Source organism: Pocillopora verrucosa, chromosome 2, assembly GCF_036669915.1.
Source record: "Pocillopora verrucosa isolate sample1 chromosome 2, ASM3666991v2, whole genome shotgun sequence".
In the NCBI taxonomy this organism is placed as follows: domain Eukaryota; kingdom Metazoa; phylum Cnidaria; class Anthozoa; order Scleractinia; family Pocilloporidae; genus Pocillopora; species Pocillopora verrucosa.
The window spans coordinates 1,888,024-1,906,161 of record NC_089313.1 but is presented as its reverse complement, the minus strand read 5'-3'; the positions used below and the strand labels follow the sequence as shown (position 1 = coordinate 1,906,161).

At 38.3% G+C, this 18,138-nt stretch overlaps 2 protein-coding genes across 2 annotated transcripts; both read right to left on the bottom strand.

Annotated features, from left to right (window-relative positions):
* Nucleotides 1-3,079, bottom strand: LOC131769333 (uncharacterized; the record flags this gene model as incomplete). The annotated part of the gene is made up of 4 exons (XM_066162301.1): nucleotides 1-871; nucleotides 1,410-1,495; nucleotides 1,989-2,247; nucleotides 2,965-3,079. Coding segments are annotated over 4 exons (648 nt in total), but the record flags the coding sequence as incomplete, so codon positions are not given.
* Nucleotides 3,080-10,121: 7,042 nt separating this feature from the next.
* LOC131769330 (uncharacterized) lies at nucleotides 10,122-18,100 on the bottom strand. The gene is made up of 9 exons (XM_066162320.1): nucleotides 17,966-18,100; nucleotides 16,647-16,958; nucleotides 16,296-16,445; nucleotides 15,133-15,276; nucleotides 14,424-14,715; nucleotides 13,184-13,587; nucleotides 12,213-12,474; nucleotides 11,563-11,648; nucleotides 10,122-11,029 (listed from the first exon to the last, which is right to left on the bottom strand). The coding sequence occupies exons 2-9, from the start codon at nucleotides 16,951-16,953 to the stop codon at nucleotides 10,842-10,844; spliced, it is 1,833 nt and encodes a 610-aa protein (XP_066018417.1). The 5' UTR covers nucleotides 16,954-16,958; nucleotides 17,966-18,100; the 3' UTR covers nucleotides 10,122-10,841.
* Nucleotides 18,101-18,138: the final 38 nt, after the last annotated feature.

The window sequence follows — 18,138 nt, the reverse complement described above, 5'->3', positions numbered from 1 at the left end:
CATTTTCTTTGGTAAAACTCCATAAAGAACTTACCTAAAATTAGTGCGAACGCTAAACTAGTTCCCAGTACCTCCTTCCTTGGTAGAATTTCAATTTACGAGTTTAAATAAAATGAACTAAAAATTTTTAAAACTGCAAACTACAAAACCTTGTTCAAAATATTACAGAACACCCAGCATCGTATTCATTAATTCCCCTTTTCGCCTCTAGAGCAAAGTTGGGACATGACTACTTTTAGCCACAGGTTGTTTGTTGTGTCAATTCTTATAATAGATATGAAAAAAACGGCCTTAGAACGAGTGAAAACAAGCTAAATGTAAGATCTTGATCGTCTTCCCTCAACAGTTTGTGTTCATTCGACTATCATTGTCTATAAAATAGCGAGAAGTCTAATTATTTCAATGTGAAGTCATTTTCAGCTCTGCTTCCAGTGCAATTTACAGTCATAGTGCTGATGTGCTTAAAAGGTGATTTAAATGCACAAACTTATCAATTGATCACGGGCTCAAGTCCTAGCCAGTCAAAGGCCCTAAAGGCAGCAACGTGTTTCTTCTCTTTCGTAGCCTTTGTTTGGGATGCCACGTGACATTTCTGTCATGACATCACAAGCATCAGCTGGGAGAGGACCGCAACCTGTGTCGCCAATAACAACTTGGATCAGCCAGGACTTGATACAGAATTTTTATTCCAGAACACGAATATCAGAAATCTTGAACTTGAACATCCCACACTTGCCAAAGGTGGATATCCCAGCATCTGAAGCGCCGCTCTCTCGTCTCAGACTGACTCCGGCTACAGGTGTATTTTGTTGATTTACCATCCAAAAGTGTTCATCACCACACAAAGCATTCACGCCATCGAATTGATTACCTTGAAAAGAACAGGGAGACAAATCTAATGTAGTTCTACAGTGTTTAATCATGAGCATGCTTATTGTTATCATCAATAGCTGAACTCAACGCAGATGTTTTTCCTGTGTATATTAACACAGTCTTACAGATCTCACCACAATGATCTATTTTTGTCCCAAACAAATTGATGTAACGGTGAGACTTTGGATCTAAGGAGACGTCGAGTGTGATGCGGACACAAGAGTCGTTAAATAATGTTACTACAAGCATTCGCCAAATGCAACCTACCCTTAAATTCATAAATTTATCAATGCCATAACTCTGCTGTATTCTTTTCCTTAAAAAGGGGAGGAGAGAGGGCTTTAAATAGTTTCATATTATATATCACACGGTGAAGTTCCATCGTCACTTTTGAACAGTTTCATAATTTAAATCTGACAATTGAAGGAAAAAACGTACTAAAGGAAATTATTTTAGGCGTATAAGACACACTTCCTTAAGTGACGTTACCAGTTAACTTTGAATCCCTTACAAGACTTTTTAGATGCCTTTATTACCATTTGGGCCAAGATATTCTTCTTTCCAAAGTTCATCCGAATGAAGGTCGAATTCCGAAACACCGGGAGTGTATATACTAGGGGCCCTGTAATGATGAAAGAATTAACCATGGATTGTTACTTATCCAAAAAGTTCCTTTGGCCGAAATAAAAAAGTCACTGCTTTGTTTAAATAACGATACAGCTTGATACATGTTTTGATACACTTGTTTTCCTGTATTTGACGCCAAATACGTAAATTGAGTCCTCTATAGCGCGTTATTTTTGTCTTTCTCCAGATAATATTATGATTGCTTTTTCTCAGGGCTTTAAAACCCTGAATCGAAGCGTTCGAAATAAACGAGGTTGACAGACAGAACACCCAGTGCTTTTCCAAAACTGCTGTTCGCAAATTCATAAATGACAGAGATGTTTCCTCACACACTATAAGACACAATAATTTGGTGCTCTGACCTTTCAAGGGCTTTTGTAAAGTTTAGAATTAATGAATCCCAAAGTATCCCCACCCTCCCCTTCCCGCGAATTTCCAGATGGACGATACTAACAAGAAAAATATGAGAGATGAAGTAAATATCTCACCAATCAGGAACGCTCCCAAAAATTGCAAAACATTCCTGAGTTTCCATGAACGTCTGCTTGTATTTGATTCGTTTCCAGCTTCCATCTACAGATATCAACACGCCGTCAACTGTGGCCGAATCAATTGCATTACTACAAGAGACTGGTGACTGACGCTCAACTTCGATAACTACTCCAGATCCACTCTTAAACGATTTCGTCGCCGAAACATTACTTGTTGTTTGCACATCCACCTCACTATCCAAAACGTCACGCCACTCTAAACAGAAAAATAAAGAATCACCCACCATAACTAAAGTATAGACCCGATAACTCGACTTAGTGTAATAATTAAAAACACAGTTTTTGGTAGGTTTATAGCCAGCGTTTACGTGTTGACAAGGGCGAATCTAGGGGGGGGAGGTCAGAGGGCTCCGAAACTCTCGCCTCTCCTTCAAGCCTTGTCAGACCTTCAAATCCTTTCTAATGATTAGAGATGAGCAGTTTGCTTCGCTTTGCGCTTCAAATAGAGCTTGCCCTAGGGTTATTGGTAAGTCCTGGTAAACGACAGAAAGTCAGGTGTCCTTAAGCACTTTCCTACTCTCCATCCCTTCCCACCCACTTTTTCTAGATAAATTTAACTTTGCATTTAGTACAGCAAATATATCATGTTAGACATTTTGGTGTGTAGTATAACTGAGTATTTTTACGAGTTGTGCCGTATTTTGACGAGCACGGAGGGCGAGTCAAACTACAAACAATGAGTCTACTCTAATAAGATATTTATGATCCAACTGCTTTATTAATTTCAAGCGCATTTCATTAAGAGTAGGAAAAGCGAGGCAGGTAGAGAAGCGTAGTGCGCGTAGCCGACAGGTTAAACAGGCTTAACCACTAGTACAATATCTCAGGATATTTGTACTCGACTCGCACGTTATTCGTACTTTACTTAATGCAGTTGGATAATAAGGCAGAGTATGAAGTCCATTAAACTTACGTCTCCCTGCAGAAGTGACCTTTACAAAATGAACGTCTCCAATCCTGGAAGAAGAACTAAGTTCTGGCCATTTAAGAATGTTAGGTATGTAATTTTTCTGAACTTCGTTGTACCAATTTGTAATTTGGGCATCAGTGAAAGGGTTAAACCAGATGTTTAAGTTTGAAATCCTTCCATAGAATGGGGTGTCGTTTGTAATAGTACCGTCATTGCCCTGATTTTGTCCGACGATTATTTGAGTCCACTGAACGTTTTCGTACTTAACTCCGTCGCTGGTCTTTTTTGAACCGAAATTTGCATTTACAATCGCTTCCATTTTAGGTGACTGGTCAGGTTGGATACGAACACAGAGGAAGACCATTTCATCCTTCGGAGAACTGGTAGCGAATACGTTGGAAAGGGAGGTCCTTCAAAAACAAAAACGCAAGTATGTACTTATAGGTAATCTCTTTATCCCCTATAGTACTGAATATAACTGAGTTTATGTAGCTCTTTCGCGTGCGCCGATTGGCTGGTTCGGAAGTGATTAGGAAGTACTACTCACCTCCAAATGGCCAAAGAGACAAAATAGCGCGTCAAAAATTTAACCGCCGCTCATTTTTTGGTTTGTTGACAGAAATAAGCTAGTATTTTTGGTTTCTGTGTGGTATATACTAAAACAATTATTTACGTCAGTGTCAGTGAGTAGTTGTTAACTAAGATTGCAACAATCTTACCAAAGGTTACATTATTTTTTCCTTCGCTTTAAACACATACTACTTAACTTAAAAATAAACATTAAAATAAACAGGACGACTGAATGTTGATATACTTGTCTTAAAATCAGCCTTTGAAACAAAAAAATGCCAAGCTAACAGGATCGGCAGGAAAAGTCTTCTCTATTTTAACGACAGAAAAAGCGCTTATAGAAATTGATAACGACAAGGTGAATGATTCTTCTCTGATAATTGTGGATTACAAAAACTCCTTACCTGTCACTTCCAAATGAAAAATAGATGTTGCCTTCTCCGTCGATTCTCAATCCCACAACGTTGTGGCTGCCGCCATTCTTCTCGTTCAAAATACTTATCACAGTCATCTCTTGGCTCTGTTGTAAATCTGGTGTGTGTATCCAGGCACAGACGGTAAAGTGGTCAACCCACTTGTTATTCATATCGTGTTTCACATAGCTCGTATGTTGAGTTTCTCTGAAGATAAGCTCAAAGTCATAATCATTTTTATTTTGAGGTTGTCCATTGCCTCTATCAAGACTTGCAACAGTTTCTACGAAATGGAAAACAAGTACAACTGTTACATTAAAATTGGGAAGTTTCTGGCCACACTCTTTGCTACTTCGCTTGTTTTCAGCCATCGTTTTTTAAGATTTAATTGAGCTGAGATTTAACGACATTTTGGTAAAATAAATCATAAATTGGTGCCTTCGTATTCCTTAGTAGGTCTTGTTTCTTCCCCCTCCTCCGCTGCCCCTCCCCACCCCCCACACATTGCATGCACGTTATTTGTTTGGTTCATTTGGCCCCAAACCTCGCTCTTATAAGGAAACAACTGCAACGCAAGCTAATATTGATAAGAGGTTTGTGTTGGAAATTGAATACTTTAAAAACTGCTTATTTTTGATATCTTAGAGGCTTTTCTTAATTTGGTAGGGAATATGCGGCATTTGATCATGGTAATGGCATTATAAGGAATGACAGGTTGAGTTCTTGGGATATCTTTGCAGTGGAAAAAGTGAAGAGAAAAAATGAAGTTTACTATACTCACGGGATGCATCCGTACTCTGCGCGACGGTTGTTGATTCTGAGCAGTTTTTGCCTGTGAATGCATCCGTACAGTTGCATTTGTAGGTTTTTCTACTGGGTACTTCTACACAAGTTCCACCGTTTTTACAAGGATTAGCGTCACAATCTAATGGACGAAAAAAAATGTATTGAAAGTGGTAAAAATTTCTAAGGATGAATTTTACAGTGAATCGATGTAAAGCAAGATGTAACTTAATAATTAATGTCATTGATGTCTTTTTCTTTTTCGTCATCGTCAGTGATCGTCATCTGTCCTGGCCGCATCCCCTCTTTTGAGAGGGAAAAATCGTGGGAGTTATAAACTCTTTACACCCTATCATTAGTATGCATTTCTTCTATACAATAGACAAGAGAGAATTAATTGAATGATCAAGAACTTTTCAAGTTGTCGATCAGTTGTTTTATTCTCGTGCCCTCAGAGTTTGAGGGGGGATCTCTGAGGTGAAATAAGCTGACAGGGTTACAATGTTGAGCGTTAAGAGGCAAATTGTGTTAAGACTCGGTCAACATTGTTGCACGCAGCGTGTTGCACACGTTTGGTCACCCTGTAGCAACATGTTGTTACAAGGTGTAGTAACATTTTGCTCCTTTATAACATCTTACAACGCGATCCAACATTATTACAAGATGTTGAAATGCTGCGTGCATTTGGCCGCGCCTTTAAGAGCAGGTTTTATACTTACATGTCACGGTCTGCGAACATTTCATGCCACAGGAGTTTTCAGCTCACTGACATTTGAAAGTAATATTACTGGCTATCGTTATAAATGCTCCTTGTGAATTGGCGTATTTGTTGTTAAATCGTATCATGAATTACTATTAAGCATCATGGAATTTGATAAATTGATAAATTAATGTGATTCATTGTACATTTTTGTGTGTTCGTTTGTTTTCTGATCGCCATTTTCGCCATTGTTTTCTTATCGTCATCGTCCTTCAACATCATCGTCTGAATTGCCACTGTGACGTCACAAACCAAACAATAAGAGTTATAGAGCATTATGGAAGAGAAGAAAGGCGTCGTTACAATCAAGAGAAAGTAAAGGCTCGCTGGTGGTCCATTAATTTTCTCTTAGACTTGAATGTATAAAATATAAAATATGAAGTAAAAACAATAGAGTGTAATACAAGGGCAGAAGAACCTAAAACTCACCTTTCACTGTATCACTACAATCAACCAACTCTGCCTGTCCCGTGAAACTGCTATCCAGCCAGTGCCTGTTGCTGATGTTGAATTTGCCTTCACTCGCCTCTATTTCCCGGCAAGATATCGCTGGTAATTCAGGAATGGAACCCAAGGGAACTGAAAAATTAAGAGTGTCTTTGATAAGCAATTTCGTTGCAAAGGTTCGCTCCATGTCATCTCGCCGGCCCAAAAAAGTCTGAGCATTTTTGTGATTGCATCTTTATCATTATCATAAGAAGGGCGTTGGTGCTGGTGGGTGATTCATCAAGACACCGAAGTAAACTAACTGTCAGAAACCATTAAAACTGATCACATACCTCTGTCTACGGAACGTCGCTTATAAAATCGTTCAGGGTCAGGACGGAAATTCAGGGGCCTCGCCTCCTTGGTACGGTTATTCAATTCGCAAATCCTCTCCCCTACGACGTAGTTATAGCTTTGACATGTGATTTCTCTTTCGCAATGGACTTCACACTGATGTGGGGCTGTTGCTGACATTATTTTGAAGACAAAACCATCAAGAGCCATACCAGGAATACTGATTTCTGTCCGGCATTGAGCACCAGCCATAACGAGGGCAGTAAAAGATGCCAAAAGATGTAAAATACAATATGTCCAAGTCATGTTACCTGTGTTTTAAAACTAAACGTGTCTTAGTTGAGCTCATAGTGGGAATAAGTCAGTCGCAAAACCAGAGGAAAGTATCGTGCACGCGAGCAAAAACCTATGCACGCACGAGCAAAAAGTCACACGTGCGCGAGCTAAAAGTCATGCGAGCACGACGAAAAAGTCACGCGTATACGATCAAACAGTCAAACGTACACGAGCAGAAAGTCACGTGCACTCGAGCGAAAGATACCGCACACACGAGCAGAAGGTCTCGCGCATACGAGCGAAAGTCATGCGTTCACGAGAGAGAAAGAGATTAAAAGGACAGCTATTCTTTCGCACCGTCAGATATTCATCAAGAATATTCGGTAATAAATTACATATCAAGAGAAAGACGCTCTGGTTTCTTTTCAATCAAGAATGATGCTGCGAGAGTATTATTCAGGGACCGCGCAGAGGGAGGGGCTGGGGGGGCTTTAGCCCCCCCCACTTTTTTGCAAGAATAAAAATAAATTAAACAAAAAACAATTTCACAAAAAAATTTTCCTTCACGCATTCTTCTTTAGCCCCCCTACTCGAAAACTTGTTGCGCGGTCCCTGTTATTCAATTCCTTTCGATCAAACAAGTAAATATAAACCAAGAAGTAGAGTACTTGCTTTCATTGACGCGTTTTAAGTTTCGATATCACTAGCATTAGCCTTATGTTGACCTGTATACAATCGATAGATTTCAAGTAAATTGGTCACCATTGTCTGATAAATTCTCCTTCTCTTTTTCGACGAAAGTGGAAGGAAAATAATTGAAATTTGTGTCAGATCAGTTCGCGGGTCAATTCTGGGCGGGAAAAAAGACGAAGTTAGGAAGAGGTGCCCGTTTATTTAGCGCTCAACATACTGATAAAGAACGAAAAGATCTCGAGTAATATGCTAAGTGTATGTATGGGAGTGTTTTTTGGTCTTTCATGGCGAAATCTGGTAGTAAAATATTAAAAGAGAATAGACTCAGATAGCAACCGAAGTTGAAAATCTTTTTACATAACAGTGAAAAAAATAACATTTCTGGCCAAAAACATTGATCAGGACAACGGCCACATTCTAAAAATCCTATTCAAATAAAGGAAATTTCTCTTAAGTCTAACTTATCAAACATAACAGAATTGTGATTAATATTGTTGATCCTTAGCAAATTTGTGGCGAAATTGCAACCCAAAATGTTCCTCACCTTCCAAGATGTCAGAAAACTGTTTCAGTCCTTCATAGCCTATTTAGCCAATTCTACGTGTAGCTTCAATCTAAGGAGCTTTCGTTGTATCTTTTGCTGACTGATTGCAGTTATAGCTTCCTCGCCAACAGATGGAAAAACAAGTTGTTTTTTCTCTTGTTTACATTTCACCCCAGTCGGCTTTTGGTATTTATTTCCTTTTTTTAACCACTAGAATATTAACTGCATTCTCATTTCTTTGAATAGCCGGAGAGTTTTTCATTTCCGCACCTTTGATCTCCTGCATAAATAGCAGTCTAGAAATTACTAACAATAGAAGGCAGGTTTTTAAAAGTAGACACTAATTTTAGATAAACATTCCCTACAGGTTCTGCTAGGAAATCAGAAGTATATTTATGAGGTAATTTCACGTGCAACCAATGAGGCGAAGCTGCTCCTAAAGTATTCATGTTGTTGAGACTTGCAGAAAGCACTCAAAACCCTCGCATAACCCCCAAAAGCTATCAGAGAGTACTTCTGTTTTCTAAATAAGCTTCATTCCGCAGAATAACATTTTCAACATCCCACCTCGTTGATTGTTTTTAAAATTTCCGAGAATCTTTCTATTTTCATGTGAAGACAGAGAGTGCCTAATGAGATTAAAACTTGCTGTAGCGAACAAAAAGCTCTATCTTTCAAGTTATTACGTATGTTGTCCTTCACAGTTACCCTTCACTACAGCGGCTCTATTTGAAGGCTAAATTTCCCAAATCGAAAGCAACAACTTACTACATATTATTCGGTAAAATATCACCTTTATTTATCTTAAACTGAACGAATTACTCTTTTTTTTCATTGTTCCCTTAATGCCGAACAGGTGTTCTTACATTGCATGATAAGGACGCCTTGATAAAATACATCGCTATAAGAGCACCTAGACCGGTGAAGCACCCTAAAGGTCCCCTGAAGAAACTCAAATAAACAAAATTGAACGTTGCGTATAAACTGTTTCGTTTTCCTCGAAAAACATAAAAAAGGAATATTTTCTTATCCGTGACTCTCTCGGTCTCATTTCAATCGAATAATCGAATACGCGAGCGAAAAAACACCCCGAAAGTGGCTCAATGCGCTTAATTTCCAGCGGATTCTAGCTCAGTGGAGAAATTTTCATTTGAATGTCGAGAGTAATCTGGAATAGTAATTTTCTATTTTCATTTGCTACGTCACTGATCTGGCAGAATCTAACTAAATAAATTATAGTTGATAACATATAACCTCCATATATCTGCAACTGGACGAACTGATCTGATGTTTTAATCGAAATAAAAATATTTATTTCATTGATCTCGAACAGGTGTTCTTGCATTGTGTAACAAGGGCGACCTCATAAAATACCTCGCTACAAGAGCACCTAGGCCGGTGAAGCGGGGAATCCCATTCGACCATCCACTCTTGCACCCTGAGAGTCCAGATATTTCAATTAAAACATCTTCATTCGCTTTATAATGTTTATTTTCCTTTGTTATATATTATGTCTACTGGCGAGGAAAATTTTCCCATCGCAAAGCTAGCTCAGGAAGAAGAATGAAATATTTGTCATTTTCGTCCTTGCTGTTCCCGGTGTATGTGTATAAACTGTTTCGTTTTCCTCGAAAAACATAAAGAAGGAATATTTCCCTATTCGTGACCTCATTCACACCAGCAAACAATGCTTGGTTAAACCGGGTTTTATTAAATGAAAATCACAAACAGATTTTTTTTATGTGCAACAACTGAAGTCGACAAACATCGGTTTAAGTAGCTTCTATGTAGAAAACAATTCTCGATCTTGTTTAACAAAGCAGCTTCAAAACATGTTTAAGCCTTGTATTGGTCTCGGTTCAATTAATTTAGCGGATAAGCGAATAAGCAGGCGAAATAACACCCCAAATGAGTGTCGAGATTAATCTGTAATCCGGTATTTTTCTATTTTGAGTTTCTATGTGACTGGCCTGGCAAAATCTCACACCACATTCTCAAGCAGTTACCAAGGAATAAAAACTATAATCACGAATAGAATATATTGTGGAAACAAGCAACATTAAAGATGGCGTTGGCACCTAGTACTTGTACTTCGAGTGATATATTAAAAAAACCTGGCACCAGTACCTTTCGTTCCAAACAATGATAACAAGTCTTTTGATTCACTTATGTTTGTTTTCTGATTTATCTTCTGTTTGCTTTTTAACACATAAGTAACTTCATTTATTAGAATACCCTGCGCCCTAAGAGTCACACTTACAGTTCATACTGACTCACCAGGTGGCGAACCAACATTTGAAAACTTCTGACCATACGACAACTAAGTGGGTTTTCAGTGCGAAGTAATTTTATTTCAGCATTTTCTTTGGTAAAAATCCTCAGACAAGTTATCTATAATAAGTGCGAAGTCTAAACTAGTTCCCAGTACCTCCTTCCCTAGTATAATTTCAACACGAGTTTAAACAAAATTTTTTGGAATTAATGAACTACAAACCTTCAACATTACATACCATAAACCTTGTTCAAAATATTTCAACGGCAGTACAACACCCAGCAACGTATTCATATATTCCCGTTTTCGCCTCTAAAGTGAAGTGAGAACATAACTACTTCTAGCCACAGGCTGTCTGTTGTGTTAATTCTTATAATTAGAAGTGAAAAAAAACAGCCTTAGAACGAGTGAAAACAAGCTAAATGTGGGATCTTGATCATCTTCCCTCAACAGTTTGTGTTCATTTGACTATCAGTGTCTATAAAATAGCAAACACTCTAATTATTTCAACGTAAAGTAATATCCAGCTCTGCTTCTTATGCAGTTTACTGTCATAGTGCTGTTGTGCTTAAAAGGTGATTTAACTGCACAAACTTATCGATTAATCGCAGGCTCAAGTCCTAGCCAGTCAAAGGTGCTAAAGGCAATTACGTGTTTATTCTGCTTCGAAGCCTTTGTTTGGGATGCCACGTGACATTCTGTCATGACATCACAAGCATCAGGTGGGAGAGGACCGCAACTTCTGTCGCCAATAGCAACTTGGATTAGCCAGGACTCGATACAGAATTTTTATTCCAGAACACGAATATCAGAAATCTTGAACTTGAACATCCCACACTTGCCAAAGGTGGATATCCCGGCAGGCAGCCCGCCGCTCTTTCGTCTCAGACTGACACCGGCTACCGGAGTATTTGGTTGATTTACCATCCAAAAGTGTTCGTCACCGCACAAAGCATTCACGCCATCAAAATGATTGCCTTGAAAAGAATAGGGAGACAAATCTAATGTAGTATTACAGTGTTTAATCATCGGCATGCTTATTGTTATCATCAATAGCTGAACTCTACACAGATGTTTTTCCTGTGTATATTAGCACAGTCTTAAAGATCACACCACGATGATCTAGTTTTGTCCAAAACAAATTGATGTAACTGTGAGACTTTGGAGCAAAGGAAACGTCGAGTGTGGTGCGGACACAAGAGTCGTCAAATGATACAACTACAAGTGAAGCAATCACCAAATGCAAACTAGCCCTGTTATTGATGAGTTTTTCAGTGCCGTAACTGTATTCCTTTCCTTATAGAGGTGAGGAGTGAGGGCTTTAAATAGTTTCATATTATATATGACACGGTGAAGTTCCATCGTCATTTTTGAATAGTTTCATAATTTAAATCTGAGAATTAAGGGAAAAACTTACTAAAGGAAATTATTTTAGGCCCATGAGGCACACTTCTTTAAGTTACCAGTTAACTTTAAATCCCTTACAAGGTTTATTAGATGCGTTTATTACCATTTGGGCCAAGATATTCTTCTTTCCAAAGTTCATCCAAATTAAGGTCGAAATCCGAAACACCGGGATTGAATATACCAGACGCCCTGTAGTGATGAAAGAATTAACCAAGGATTGTTACTTGTCAAATTATTTCTTTTGGCCGAAATAAAAAAGTCACTGCTTTGTTTAGGTAACGATACAACCTGATATGCCCTTGTTTTCCTGCGTTTGACGCCAAAAACGTAAATTGAGTCCTGTATGGCACGTTATTTTTGCTTTTCTCCAGATAAAGTTGTAATTGTTTTTTGTCAGGGCTTTAAAACATGTGAAGTGAAGCCGTTCCAAATAAACGAAGTTGACAGCCAGAAAATCTAGTGATTTTCCAAAACTGCAATTCGCAAGTTCATGAAATACACAGATGTGTCCTCACTCAATATGAGAAAAAATAGTTCGAGGAGGGGTTGAGGAATGGAAAATTGAATTCACGAAACAATTCCATGCACAGTGAGTTCCTTAAATAGAAAGAAAGTTGGCGCACTGACCTTTCAAAGTCTTTTTCAAGATTTAGAATTAATGAATCCCAAAGTATCCTCACCCTCCCCTTTCTTCGACTTTCCAAATGGACCGTACTCACAAGAGAAATATGAGAGATGAAGTAAATATCTCACCAGGTAGGAACGCTCCCAAAAATTGCAAAACATTTCTGAGTTTCCATGAACGTCTGCTTGTATTTAATTCGTTTCCAGCTTCCTGATACAGATATCAACACGCCGTCAACTGTGGCCGAATCGATTGTATTATTACAAGAGACTGGTGGTGACTGACGCTCAACTTCGATAACAACTCCAGATCCACTTTCAACAGTTTTATTTGCAACAACATTAACAGTATTTTTTACAAGCACCTCAGCATCCAAAACGTCACGCCACTCTAAATAGAAAAATATAAATACACCCACTGTAATTAAGTTATACACCCGATAGCTCTACTTAGTTTAATAATTAAAAACAGTTTTTGTGCCATCATTTGAGTGTTGACAAGGGGAAATCTGGGGGAGGGCGAAGGTCAGAGGGTTCCGAAACCCTCCCCTCTCCTTCAAGCCTTGTCAGATCTCCAAATCCTTTCTAATAGTTAGCGATGAGCAGTTTCCTTTGTTTTGTGCTTCAAATATAGCTTTCCCTTGGGTTATTGGTAAACGACAGAAGGTCGGGTGTCCTTGAGCACTTTCCAACTCTCCATCCCTTCCCACCCACTTTTTCGAGATAAATTTAACTTTGCATTAAGCACAATAAATATATCATATTAGACTTTTTGGTGTGTAGTATCGCTGAGTATTTTTACGACTTGTGCCGTATATTGACGAGCTCGGAGGGCGTGTCAAACTACAAACAATGAGTCTAATCTAATGAGATATTTATGAACCAACTGCTTTATTTCATGCGCATTTCTTTAAGAGTAGGAAAAGCGATGCAGATAGAGAAGCGTAGCACGCGCAGTCGACCGATTCAACAGGTTTTTTTCTGTACAAAATAACCAACTGTATAATATCGCAGGATATTTGTACTCGATTCGCGCGTTATTCGCAATCTACTCAGTGCAGTTGGATAATAAGGCAGCGTATCAAGTCCATTAAACTTACGTCTCTCAGCAGAAGTGACCTTTACAAAATGAACGTCTCCAAATCTCTTGGAGGAACCAAGTTGTGGCCATTTAAGGATGTTAGGTCCGGTATATTTCTGACCTCTGTTGAACCAATTTGTAATATCGTGATCGGGGAGATTAAACCAGATGTTTAAGTTCGAAATCCTTCCATAGAATGGGGTGTCGTTTGTAATAGTTCCGTCATTGTCCTGATTTTGTCCGATGATTACTTGAGTCCACTGAACATTTTCGTACTTAACTCCGTCGCTAGTCTTATTTGAACCGAAATCTGCATTTACGATCGCTTCTATATAAGGTGACTTGTCAGGTTGGATACGAACACAGAGAAAGACCATTTCATTCTTCGGAGAACTGGTAGCGAATACGTTGGAAAGGGAGGTCCTTCAAAAAAAAGTAAGTATGCACTAAAAGGTAATCTCTTTATCCCCTAGAGTATTGAGTATAACTGAACTTATGTAGCTCTTTTTATTTTAGTATATAGCACACAGGCGAAGAGAGCCTTTCGCGCGCGCTGATTGGCTGGTTTGGAAGTGATGAGCTTAAGCAGCAATCTTAAGCAATTCAAATGTCCCAAGAAATTTAAACATAAATTTACGAAGCTGATATTAGGTTAACTTCATTATTTAGTAATTTTATTCTTCTGATGTATATTTCTAGCTGTAACAATTATTTTATATTCTTAGTTTTAGTTTTATATCTTTTAACCATTTGTATTGATGCTGAAAAACCCATTCAGGGCGCTTCGATAAAGATCTGTATCAGTATCTGTAAGTACTATTCACCTCCAAGTCGCCAAAGAGACAAAGTCGCGCGTCAACAATTTAATTTCCGTTTTTGGTCAATTGACAGAAATAAGCTTATATATTTGGTTTCTATGTGGTATATATTGCAACAATTATTTACGTCAGTGTCAGTGAGTAGTTGTTAACTAACATTGAAGCAACTCTTATCAAAGGTTACAATATTTTTTCCTTCGTTTTAAACACGTACTACTTAACTCAAACATAGACATTTGATTTTTTTACTTTGTTACGAAAAAACGATTGAATGTCGATATACTTGCCTAAAAATCAGCCTTTGAAACAAAAAATGCCAAGCTAAAAGGATAATAAGGAAAATTCTGTTCTATTTTAACGAAAAAAAAGCGCCTATATAAATTGATAACGATAAGGTAAATGATTCCTATCTGGTAATTGTGGCTCACAAAAACTTCTTACCCGTCACTTCCTGATGAAAAGTAGATGTTGCCTTCTCCGTCGATTCTCAATCTCACAACGTTTTGGTTGCCGCCATTCTTCTCGTTCAAAATACTTATCACAGTCATCTTTTGGCTCTGTTGTAAATCTGGTGTGTGTATCCAGGCACAGACGGTAAAGTGTGTAATCCACTGTTTATTTATATCGTGTTTCACATAGCTCGTATGTTGAGTTTTTCTGAATATAAGCTCAAAGTCATAGTCATTTCCATTTTGAGGTTGTCCATTGCCTCTATCAAGACTTGCAACAGTTGCTACGAAATAGAAAACAAGTACAACTGTTACATTAAAATTGGCAAGTTTATGACCACACTCTTTGCTACTTCGCTTTTTTCAGCAATCGTTTTTTAAGATTTAATTGAGCTGAGATTTAACGATATTTCAGTAAAATAAATCGTAAATTGGTCTCTTCGTATTCCTTAGTAGGCCCCAGACCTCACTCCTCTCAGGAAACAACTGCACCGCAAACTAATATTAATAAGAGGTTTGTGTTAGAAATTGGATGTTTTAAAAACTGCACATTCCTGACATTTTATTGGCTTTTCTTATTTTGTTAGGGAATAAGCGGCCTTTGGCCATTGTAATGGCATCATAAGGAATGACAGGTTGAGTTTGTGGGATATCTTTGCAGTGGAAAATGTGCACAGGAAAATGAATTTTACTATACTCACGGGATGCGTCCGCACTCTGTGCGACGGCTGTTGATTCTGAACAGTTTTTGCCTGTGAATGTATTCGTACAGTTGCATTTGTAGGTTTTTCTACTGGGTACTTCTATACACGTTCCACCGTTTTTACAAGGATTAGCGTCACAATCTAATGGACAAAAAAAAGTGTATTGAAAGTGGTGAAAATTTCTAAGGATGAATTTTACAGTGAATCGATGTAAAGTAAGATGTAATTTGATAATTAATGTCATTGATGTCTTTTTCTTTTTCGTCATCGTCAGTGATCGTCATCTGTCCTGGCCGCATCCCCTGTTTTGAGAGGGAAAAATCGTGGGAGTTATAAACTCTTTACACCCTATCATTAGTATGCATTTCCTCTATACAATAGACAAGAGAGAATTAATTGAATGATCAAGAACTTTTCAAGTTGTCGATCAGTTGCTTTATTCTCATGCCCTCAGAGTTTAAATAAGGGGCGATCTCTGAGGTGAAATAAGCTGACAGGGTTACAATGTTGAGCGTTAAGAGGCAAATTGTGTTAAGGCTCGGTCAACATTGTTGCGCGCAGCGTGTTGCACACGTTTGGTCACCCTGTAGCAACATGTTGTTACAGGGTGTAGTAACATTTTGCTCCTTTATAACATCTTACGACGCGATCCAGCATTATTCCAAGATGTTGAAATGTTGCGTGCATTTGGCCGCGCCTTTAAGAGCAAGTTTCATACTTACATGTCACGGTCTACGAACATCTCATGCCACAGGAGTTTTCAGCTCACTGACATTTGAAAGTAATATTACTGGCTATCGTTATAAATGCTCCTTGTGAATTGGCGTATTTGTTGTTAAATCGTATCATGAATTACTATTAAGCATCATGGAATTTGATAAAATGATAAATTAATGTGATCATTGTATATTCCTTTTTGTGTTTTTTTTTTCTGATCGCCATTTTCGCCATTGTTTTCTTATTGTCATCGTCCTCGTTACCAAACAATAAGAGTTATAGAACATTATGGAGGAGAAGAAAGGCGTCTTTACAATCAAGAGAAAACAAAGGCTCGCTGGTGGTCCATTAATTTTCTCCTAGCCTTGAGTGTCAAATGAATAGTTAAAATATGAAGTAAAAAAAGTAGAGTGTAATACAAGGGTAGAAGAACTTAAAATCACCTTTTATTGTGTCACTACAATCAACCAACTCTGCCTGTCCCGTCAAACTGCTATCCAGCCAGTACTTGTTGTTGATGTTGTATTTGCCTTCACTCGCCTCTATTTCATGGCAAGATATCGCTGGTAATTCAGCAATGGAACCCAAGGGAACTGAAAAAATTAAGGGGTATCTTTGAGAAGAAATTTCGTTTCTGTAGTTCGCTCCATGTCATCTCGCCGCCCAAAAAAGTCTGAACATTTTTGTGATTACATCTTTATCATTATCATAAGAAGGGCGTTGGTACTGGTGGGTGATTCATCAAGACACCGAAGTAAACTAACTGTCAGAAATCATTAAAACTGATCACATACCTCTGTCTACGGAACATCGCTTATAAAATCGTTCAGGGTCAGGACAGAAATTCAGGGGCCTCGCCTCCTTGGTACGGTTATTCAATTCGCAAATCCTCTCCCCTACGACGTAGTTATAGCTTTGACATGTGATTTCTCTTCGGCAATGGACTTCACACTCATGTGGGGCTGTTGCTGACATTATTTTGAAGATAAAACCATCAAGAGCCATACCAGGAATACTGATTTCTGTCCGGCATTGAGCACCAGCCATAGCGAGTGCGGTAAAAGATGCCAAAAGATGTAAAATACAATATGTCCAAGTCATGTTACCTGTGTTTTGAAATTAAACGTATCTTAGTTGAGCTCATAGTGGGAATAAATTAGTTGCAAAACCAGAGGAAATTATTGTGCTCGCGAGCAAAAACCTAAGCACGCACCAGTGAAAAGTCACGCGTATACGATCAAACAGTCATGCGTACCCGAGCAGAAAGTCACGCGCACTCGAGCGAAAGATACCGCCCACACGAGCAGAAGGTCTCGCGCATACGAGCGAAAGTCATGCGTTCACGAGAGAGAAAGAGATTAAAAGGACAGCTGTTCTTTCGCACCGTCAGATGTTCGTCAAGAATATTCGGTAATAAATTATACATCAAGAGAAAGATGCTTCCAACTTCTGGTTTCTTTTCAATCAAGAATACTGCTGCGAGAGTATTAATCAATTCCATCCGATCAAACAAGTAAATATAAACCAAGAAGTAGAGTACTTGCTTTCATTGACGCGTTTTAAGCTTCGATATGACTAGCATTAGCCTTATGTTGACCTGTATACAGTCGATAGATTTCAAGTAAATTGGTCACCATTGTCTGATAAATTCTCCTTCTCTTTTTAGACGAAAGTGGAAGGAAAATAATTGAAATTTGTATAAGATCAGTTGGCGGGTCAATTCTGGGCGGGGAAAAAGACGAAGTTAGGGAGAGGTGCCCGTTTATTTAGCACTCAACAAACTGATAAAGAACGAAAAGATCTCGAGTAATATGCTACGTTTATGTATGGGAGTGTTGTTTTGGTCTTTCATGACGAATAAAATATCAAAAGAGAATGGACACGGATAGCAACCGAAGTTGAAAATCTTTTTACATGACAGTAAAAAAATAACATTTCTGGCCAAAAACATTGATCGACCTTTATATTTAGGACAACGGCCACATTCCAAAAATCCTATAGAAAAAAAGGAAATTTTTCCTAAGTCTAAATTATCAAACATAACAGAATTGTGATTCTTTTTGCTAATCCTTAGCAAATTTGTAGTGAAATTAGAACCCAAAATGTTCCTCACCTTCCAAGATGTCAGAAAACTGTATTCAGTCCTTCATAGCTTATTTAGCCAATTCTACGTGTAGCTTCAATCTAAGGGTCTTTCGTTGTATCTTTTGCTGACTGATTGCACTTATAGCTTCCTAGCAAACAGATGAAAAAACGGATTGTTTTTTCTCTTGTTTAGATTTCACC